Source organism: Zingiber officinale, chromosome 3B (assembly GCF_018446385.1).
Source record: "Zingiber officinale cultivar Zhangliang chromosome 3B, Zo_v1.1, whole genome shotgun sequence".
Classification (NCBI taxonomy): Eukaryota; Viridiplantae; Streptophyta; class Magnoliopsida; order Zingiberales; family Zingiberaceae; genus Zingiber; species Zingiber officinale.
In genome coordinates, this window is record NC_055991.1 from 90,662,085 (window position 1) to 90,672,210 (window position 10,126).

Below are 10,126 nucleotides of genomic sequence, written 5' to 3' on the forward strand. Positions count from 1 at the left end.
AGCTCAGTTACTGATGTTCCCTTTGACACACAGGACCACTTGTATTCATCTTTTTTTTCTAGCTAAGAGTTTTTACATAATCAACATCAGAGTCACATGCCAGTGTACTATTTTCTTCACTTTCAACATAATCAAATATGATGCTAACTTAAATTGTTAGTCCAAATATCAAAATTCACAATCAATTCTGATCAACAATAACACAATTGTACTAATAATAAATAAATACATAATTTATCTATCCTAAAGTCATGAATCTATTATATGTAATAAATTACACTCGCCAAACAAAGGGATTGAATACTAAAAACATCATATAGACAACTAATTACAGACTGCTCTAGAAAATCTGGAGAGAGCTTGCAAATCCATCCCATGCAATTATCCGAGCAACATTACAATCTCGTAAGATTACAGTAACAGTGCATTTATCCAAAGCCAAATGTGGATCCAGTGATGATGAACGGAGGAATCAAGTCACAAGATGCACACCATTTATCCACACTTGGGGATACTCTCGATCAGCAGCGAGCCAGCCTTGATCTCGCAATTTCTGGATCAGCTCAGGGCAGTTACTGATGCTCAAAAACTGAAGTTTGCTCGGGAAACCATTGCTTGGCAGCCACGAGAGGCCCGGGCAATCTGAGATCTCAAGATGTGCAAGTGAGTTAATGTTCCTGAGTCCAACTGGAAGATGCTCGAGCTGCTCGCACTCCTCGATCTCCAGATCCTCTAACATTGTCAACTTAGTCAACCCAGCTGCAGGTAGATTTTGCAGCATAGGACAGTGTCTGATGACAAAGCTTGACAGGCACGGAGGTAGCCAACCGTCAGGAATAAATTTCAACTGACTACAATAACTGATCTCTAACCGACGGATGGACGCATGGCAACTGTTGATCTCGAAGGGCAGGTCTGCCCTTGTCAGTCCACTGAGAGTGAGAGAGGTAAGCGAGGAAAGAGCTGCCCAAGATCTCCAAATCCAGTCATCGTTTGTCTTTACTTCTAATGATTGGAGTTTTGGAAAATATGGCAAGCGGGCAAAGCTTGGGGATGCTTCTATCACCAACTTCGTCAGAGATGGGAGTTCATGTCTAAGTCGTTGCAGTGCAAGACAGTCCTTGATAGTGAGCTCACGGAGAGAAGGCAAAGCACAATTATCAGCTCCCAACCATTCTTGCAGTTCTGGCATGTTCTCCAGATGTAGCTTTTCTAACTTTGGGAAGCGTATCTCGTTCGTGCCGCAGAATGAACAGTCAAGGTGCGTCAGCCCATGCATTTCCTTGAGTAACAGATACTTGAGGTTGGGTAATTGGCCGAGAGGTGGGAGGTTCAGGCAACTGTAAGTTTTGGATATCCACACTTTTTCTAGATTGTTGAAGGAAGAATCCCCCATCCATGTCGGCAGCAAGGTTCCTCCATACCCGATTACTCCGATCTCTTTCAGTCCGTGATGAGGTTTGAGGTATTCCAGGATGTTTTTTCTAGCGGATGCATCAGTTACAATAGTGTAGTTCCATGTTAACTCTAGTCTGTGAATGTGTTCCTTGCTCGATAGATTCGCGTTCTTTGCGTCTTCCCGACTGGAAACCAGGTCAAGTCTTTCAATTAGAAGCTCACTGCAGAGATCGTTCAAGTTCTTCAACTGAGATAAACCACAGTTGCGCCTTTTACTCACAACAAACCTGCTCAGTGTCCGGAGGTGGGTTAATAATCCAATTTCTGGTGGCATGCGTCTCAATTTGCCACCGGCGTTGGTGCCTTGCGAATTGCCATCTAGATGAAGATCAAGGTGCCGTAGATTGCGCAGATAACTCATGTCCTTTGGAAGCTCTTTCAGATGGTAGCAATTTCTGAGTCCCAAGGTCTGTAGGTTGTAGAGGCGAGACACAGAGTCAGGCAACCTCTTTATGTCTGTGTTCTGTAGCTGGAGACAGCGCAGGTGCCTCAGATCGCCGATTGATTCCGGCAATTGAGTCAGGCACGAGTTGGTGAGCATCAGAGTGCGCAGGCTACTGAGTCTCTCTGCGAGATCGTCACGAACAACCATTGTTGGGCGACTCGTGGAGTTGCCGATCAGTAGCAGTGACTGCAAGCCTTTGCATTTGTACACTTGCTCGTACATATCGCCGCCGCTAGGGACTCTTCTTATTAATTCTTCATAGTTCACCGATAAATGGCGAACCCTCTCTGAGTGAGCGAGATACAAACCCGTGCCGGGTTCCATGACTGAGCATTCCTCTGCAGCGACATGTCGGACAAATTCATGGAAAACATCATGCATCACGTACCTTTGCCGACGGCTCTTGTGATCGAAATGTGAATACTGCAAGAACGAGCTGCGCCTGAGGGAGTCGATGTAGTCGCTGCCGACGTCTTCCATCTCTTCCGTCCCTCTCGGCCGGATGAAGCTTTGCGCCATCCACAATTGAATGATGAGATCCGTCTCCAACTCCCAGCCTTTTGGAATTATGGACAAGTATGCAGAGCACGGCTTCAGATGGTGGGGCAAGTATTGGTAGCTCAGGCTGAGAGGCTTCATGGTATTACTGCTGGGCCCGGAGCCGGAAAATTCCCATGGCTGGCTGGTCAAGATCGCCTCCCATTTGCTTCTGTCAGCTTCTCTGGCTAGCCTTTGCCCCAAAGCTTTAGCTGCCATGGGCAAACCCATGCATCGCCTCAAAGCATCCGACTGAGAGAAATCGTGCGTAAATGATGCACTTGGGTTTCGGGATAATACTTGCTGACATATCAAAGACCAGCAGTCATCCATCGATAATCCCTCCAAATGGTAAGGAGTTGAATTAGCCGCCATGAAACGAGCCACCTGCTCACGTTTAGTCGTCACTAGTATCTTGCTTCCTCCATCAGCTGAGTACAGGAAGCTTTTGAGCCTCTCCCACTCTTCGCTTTCTTCCCAAACATCATCCAGAACAAGCAGGTACCTCCTTCCGCTCACCTTCTTTCGTACTTCTTGCTGAAGAGTGTCAAGGCTAGCTAAATCACACTTAAATCCATCTATAGACTCAATCATGCACCTCAAAATCTTCATCAAGTCGAAGTCGTGAGGCACATAAACCCAGAGTCTGAGCTCGAAATGCTCCATCACAGTCACGTCGTTGAAGAGTTCTTGTGCAAGGGTCGTCTTCCCGACGCCAGGCATCCCCAAGATGGAAATCACCGAGGCAGTTGAATCTGTTTGTAACGGCACGAGCAGTTTTTTTATATTTTGCTTATCTCTTTCGCGACCGAGAACGCATGGAGGACCCACTGAGGTGGACTCGGAGATATGCGTACTCTGCCATCCATTGGGCTGTAAAACGGTGGTAATGATGGAGCATCTCCTTGCTATTTTGTCCAGCTCTTTTTCGATCGATTGTATCTCATCGTATACATAGCGCTGAAATGCGAGACGCTTCAAATTCAAAGGGCTAACGAAATTGCGTACCGGTGCATATTTGATCAGTTGCTGCCGCTGCTGCTCTGTTGCGACGTCGTCCAAAATGTCGTTTGCTCGATACGCAACCTCGCGGATTTCATTCAGCAGTGGCTCCACGGAGTTCCTCGTCTTCTCTCTCTCCTGCGCATCGTCCAGGACGCCTTGAATGAATAAGACGGAATTCTGTAGCTCTTTCAGTTCGGCACCGACGCCATACACTTTCTGCAACTCCTGGGACACGCGCTCCAAAGTGTAGGCCAAGGTGCCCACGAGAACATCGAGGAGATCCATGGAAACGAATTCGATGATGGACGACGGCAAGAGAATGATAGAGAAGACGGGCAGGAGGAGCAACTCTATTAAGATCTTTTTTCTGTTCCTTTAGGAATTGTGGAAGTCTCTTTTTTAATAGTCCTTTTCGCAAGAGTTTCTTTCCGAACAGCTAATGAGAAGATTAAAATTGTCTTATTTTTCACAGAAGTTTCTTAGCAAATAACTAGAAGATTAAAATGGCTTGGGACAAAGCAAAGATTAAGGGTAATTTTGCATGTAGTCCCTATTAGTAAATAAATCTTTGCATATAATTTTCATCCATGAAAATCTTTATTTTCACTCCTCAGTCAAATATCTTTACCTAATTGCCTATGATATTTTTAGGTAAAAAAAATCTAAAAATCAGTATAAATCCTCTTAAATTGAGTATATTAACTTAGAATCTAGTATATTTTCTATCAAATTGAGTACGATTCTTTTTTCACCTCAAAATATACTCAATTTTAATTTAATGTGCTGAATTTAATAGGAATTATACTCATTTTTATACTATTTGTACCGAAAAATATGAGGGTTAATTTCGATAGAAAATATACTCGATCCTAGTATAGAGTACTAGATTATAGTGTAAAGTGCTGAATTTAACATGAATTATACTTATTTTTAGATTTTTTATACCTAAAAAATAAGAGGGACAATTTTGATAGAAAATATACTCGATTTTTAATATAAAGTACTGACTTTAAGAAGAATTATACTCATTTTTAGACTTTTTGTATTCAATTTTGGAATTTTTGTACCTAAAAAATTTAAGGGGCAATTTAGGTATCAATATTTGCATGAAGGAGTTGAAACAAGTAATATTTTACATGCAGGGAATGGAAACAAAATTTTTTTGGACACGGAGATTACATGCAAAGTTAATATTATGATTAAGAATTTTTCTCTAATTTACCGAAGATCTAACTACATTTTTAGCAAAATCTTCTTACGACTTTTCTATTCTTTCACATTCAAATTGTCCTTTTTGCAATTAAAATGGTTTGGGACACAGCCAAGAACAGCTAAGAACATACCGAGGAAGAAGCTAGTGGCGGTTAAATCCAATAATTGGAAACCTTATCTTGGACCTTTCTATTCTCTCACATTAAAGTTGTCCTTTTCGAAGAAATTTCTTGATTAAAATGGCTTGAGACAACAAATATCAAACTACATTTTAGCAAAAATCTTAAATGGACTTTTCTATTTTTCACATTCAAATTATCCTTTTTGCAATTTAAATGGTTTGGGACAAAGCCAAGAACAAGCCTATCTTTGGAAGATGGGTCCCCTAGAGCGTAACGTAGATGGTGGGTGAATGATATCTTTGACGTAATGACCAAGGATCGATTCTCAGGATTTGACGATCTGAGATTTACCTCGTCATATGTCTATGGTCTATGTACCTGCATGAACCTCCCTTCATATATGTGGAGCTGATACTGAGGGGACCGCTAAGATAATAAATTTTTTTTTTTTCGAAGATGGGACTTTTCTATTCTTTCACGTAACGAGAAGGAAACTTGTGGCCGTTGATTCCAATAAATACAGCCTTATCTTCGAACCTTTCTATTCTCTCGCATTAAAATTATCCTTTTCAAGAAAAGTTTCTTGATTAAAATGGCTTAAGCAAAAGCAAAATCTAACTAACTAACTAACTAACTAACTATATATATATATATATATATAATCTAAATATTCGAATTAATTTGGAAGATGGACGGTCTGGCTTCATAGATTTGGTCATTAGCTAAATATGAGAAGCATAGGTGGATCACACACCCAACATCATCAATGATTCGAACTCTACAGACATTTGGATTTCAAACATACCCGGTGTGATATTCTTATTCTCGTTGCATGAGAATCATTCTTACCTCAAAAGGTCTAGGTGGAGTTCAAATATTCTAAATCACGTGCCACATATAATTTTATTTTATTTTTACGAATGGTCTTTTTTTCATAAAATATTCTATTGTTGTTCCAAATTAAAGCACTTTTAAATATAAGTTATTAATATCGTTAAAAAAATTATGTTAAATTAATATTCTTCAATCTCTTTAATTTATTTATAATTTATTTTTAAAATTTTTTTAGTTGATACTAGATATTCAATTTACATCGATTAATTTTAGTGGTGACCGATCTGATCCCACAAAAAATTTTTATTAGTCATCAAAATAAATCGAGAAACACTTGCAGCGGACGACCCATCAGCTCAACATTCTTAGGTCAACTGCTCATTAAGAAAAATTCATCCGTTAATTTGCTGAAGTTGAAACTCGATCTTTAGATGCTTGGGAAACTGAGAAGACGCTCATAGCTTGCAGAATCGTGATCCTATGTAAGATTTATTTGAGGTCAAGATCGGATCGATCGTGATCAGATTATAAAATCATACGATCCTATTGATATGGGTTGCAGCAAGTTGACCCAGAAGATAATGTGACGGTCAAAGTCAAGGTAACGTGGCGGTCAAGATTAAGGCGATGTGGCCTAGCCCTGATTGGTCGCCCAGTGCTAAGGCTCTCAGGCCCAGTCCGATCGAACTGCAAGTTGGCCTGGAAGGGTCGGTCGACCCTTAAACCGATTGAACCTAGGAAGTTTAGTGCTTTACTCTAACTAAAAGACAGCATGCCCGGTCATTCAAATAGCCGACCGAGTTTAAGAATGACCAACCTTACATGCCGGTCGGAATAACCAACTCACCTCACAATTCACCAGCCATAGTTTGGTCGAGGAAAAGGTCAAACTCCTTACTTTGTATGAGTCTCTTTATACACTCCCGGCCGACCCTATAACCGGTCGCCCTAATAAGTTTCCACGTGATAATATGCCTGTGTATCCACTCAGTCACAAAGCCAAATAGGTTTATACTCCTGACCAGACAATAGTTTGACCAGGCCTAAGGCACCTTGACCTGAAATACCACCAAAACCTCTCAGAACATAGCTTTATTTCTCTAGACAACCTATTATAAGCTCAGCCAGACAAAAGATCAACCGAACCTACAGTACTTTTCCTCATATTACTTCCTGGATGTATTTCCAGCATGCACAAGTTATCATATTACTTCTTAAAATGGACTTCCAGCAGGCCCAAGACATGATATTACTATCCGGGTAGGTTCCTAATAGCCTTTCGTACATAACAAAGTAGCTTAAGGCGAGGACATGCATAAGTACAACCGACCTGTAAGGTCGGCCGTGATATACTCAGTTGACAGCTTAAGCAGAGAATCCTAACAACATGTCAGAATAACAACCATGTGTCAGAGAATATTCTTCTAGAACCTTCTACAATGATTATTGTGTCTCTCGTTAGCCGACCACTTATACCAGCATATTCCTTGAATGACCTTAACAACGACCGAAGCTATAAACAACAAAAGAGATTTACATAGGGGTAAACGAAAGATTCCTCAGACAATTATTACACATTACCTAGGTTGTATACTCTTCTTTACCTAACAACCTCTGACATACGTTGTCATCTCATAATCACGGAGGTTATGAGATGTGGTATATAAAGGGGGGTCATCTCCATTTGCAAGGTATGTTCTCTGAATATCTGAACTCTACTCTCGTGCACACATCCCTTACTGTTCTTCATTCACCCGTCTGAAATCGTACTTGAGCATTAGAGGGCCTTTGCCAGGGACTCCCCCCTGATTTCTAGGCATTGACATTTTGTTGGATTGTCTCCGTGTGCATAGGATCGGAGAAAAGCTTCTTCTTGGAGTAAAAGGTCTTCTACTAGTCAACAATCAAGCCATTGTTCCCAGCGCTCCATCTCCATAGTTTTCAGATAGGATTAAATTTGATGTCGTCTGTGAGAACTTTTGCTTGAATTTGAAGATCAGAGATTGAAGAAGTTGGACGACTCACCATTATCACCTTAATACAAGAGCATCTGGAGATGCTCATCAACACTCGAGTACAGAAACTAGTGCAGCAACAACAACAAGAAGTTGCCGGTGGAACTCTGCCACCTAATCCCGGTGCTTCGACCACAATGCACCAAAGGGAAAGAGGAGCTCAAGAGGGAGGTTCGGTGGCCGGCTTGGATCCCTCTGACATTCCATCAGCCCATCTACCTCTTGCACCTCACTCCCCCATCGCGAATCATCGGGTGCTCTTCCGCACGCTGCCCGAATACATGGGCTAAGAAGGATTACCTCGAGAATCTTTAGGGGAAGCACCCATCCGAGACGGGCATAGGGGAAAAGCCCTAGCGACTTGCAGCTCTATTGAGCAGGTTAGCACCCCGTTCTCTCAGGGGGTGCTAGGAGACAAGCTGTCGAAACATTATTAACCCCTGGCCATGGAAGAATACTCAGGGTCAATTGACCATGAGGATCACCTTTTCAAATTTGAGCACGCTGCCCTCCTTAATCAATTTACAGATAGTATAAAGTACCGGGTGTTCCTCACTGTATTTGGTGGTTTGACGCAAAGATGGTTTAACCGACTGCTAGCTGAATCCATTTGCAATTTTAAGGATTTCTGCAAGGCTTTCCTTTATCACTTTGTCAGCAGTCAACACTACCAAAAGACTCCCCTGAGCCTTTTCTCGCTCAAGCAAGGGCCCAAGGAAACACTTAGATCTTATATTAGAAAATTCAACCAAGTAGCCATGGATGTCCCTGCAACTACTATAGAGATTCTGGTGAGTGCCTTTTCCCAAAGGCTCGCCAATAATGATTTTTTCCGCTCCTTGGTTAGAAGGCCTTTAAGGAACTTTGATCATCTCTTGGATAGAGCAACCAAATTCATTAATATCGAAGAGGCCATACTACCTAGAGAAAGAAGGTCATCACACTGGCTGCGACTCCAGTGCTCGAGAGTCGAGCATTACCCACTCCTCCACCTAGGGGACCCCCGAACGGGTCCTCAACCTCACCATCAAGAACCACAACTCCAGGCCGTGCAGCATGTGGAGGCTAAGCAGGAACGATATCCCAAGACCCTTCGGGGAGCTCCATGATGTTACTGCACATTCCATTGATCAACTACTCATGACACACAGGATTGCTATATTTTGGCAAATCGCTAGAGCGGTAATCAAAGATTTCACCGACACACTCTATCGCCCAACCATCGCCCCTATCAAAGGCCGAATTGCTCTCTTAGAAGAGACTAGAGAGAAGCCGAGTGGTGCTAAAGAACACCACCACTGCCAGTAGACTAGGGACAAGATCCCGCCAGGGCCTAACCAGAGCTCCCAACTAGGCAGGGTAGAATAGCAATAATGCCGCCTGAGGAAATATTGGAATAATAGTCGAGGGCCCAACTGATGGAGATTCCAACCGAGCGATAAAGTCACATGCTCACCGCTTGGAGATTCACGTGATCGGCTGCAGTACAGAGCAGGCTGCCGGGCCTGAAATCAACTTAGGGCCTAAATATTTAGAAGGGGTGAAAAATCCCCATGATGACACTTTAATAATTAAGGTTGTTGTAGCCAATTATAACATTTATCGTACCTTTGTTGACATAGGCAGCTCAGTTAATATCATCTTTAGATAAGCATTTGAGCATCTGCAATTAAACTCGAGCGAGCTTCAACCTATGGCGGCTCCTTTGTATGGATTCACGGACAATGAGGTCCAACCACTCGGCTAAATAAAGTTGGTTATATCCTTGGAGGAGGAGCCCCTAATGAGCACGCGCCGATCGACTTTTATAGTCATGCACACACCTTCAGCCTACAACATCATTTTGGACCGACCAACCCTAAATGAATTCCGGGAAGTCATCTCAACTTTCTACCAAAAAAAAAAAAATTCTCATGGACGATCAAGTCAGGGAAGTCAAAGGAGATCAACTGGTAGCACGCAAGTGCTACATAGAAATCGTCAAGATAGAGGCCAACACCGCGCAGAAAATGTAACGAATGGAAGTCAACACCATCCGGGAAGCACCTCCCACCTTGGTATATGAAGAGAAAGAGAAGGTTCAGATTCGACCAGGCTAACTAGGCTAACTGGAAGCTACTACCCAAGTAGCTGCCGACTTACCTCCAGAGCTGAAAGAAGAGTTTGTTGTGTGTTTAACACGTAACAATGACAATTTTGAGTGGGAGGCCAAAGAGATCATCTACGTTTCTCCCATGGCCATGGAGCATGTACTCCATATCTTTCCTGAGGCTCGGCTGGTCAAGCAGAGAAAGAGAGACTTCGGGACGGATTAAAATATGATCATCCATACAGAGGTGGACAAGTTGTTGGAGGGGCGGGCTACATCCGAGAGGTGTAGTTCTCGACCTGGTTAGCCAACGTAGTCTTGGTTTCCAAGTCAGAAAATAAATGGAGGGTCTGCATTGACTTCTGGGACCTCAACAAAGCTTGACCTAAGGATTACTACCCCTTGTCGA

At 42.6% G+C, this 10,126-nt stretch overlaps 1 protein-coding gene across 1 annotated transcript; it reads right to left on the minus strand.

Moving 5' to 3' along the window:
- Positions 1-472: 472 nt before the first annotated feature.
- On the minus strand, positions 473-3,163 carry LOC122055019 (putative disease resistance protein RGA3). The gene has a single exon (XM_042616419.1). It carries the CDS (start codon positions 3,161-3,163, stop codon positions 473-475), a length of 2,691 nt encoding a protein of 896 aa, XP_042472353.1.
- Positions 3,164-10,126: the final 6,963 nt, after the last annotated feature.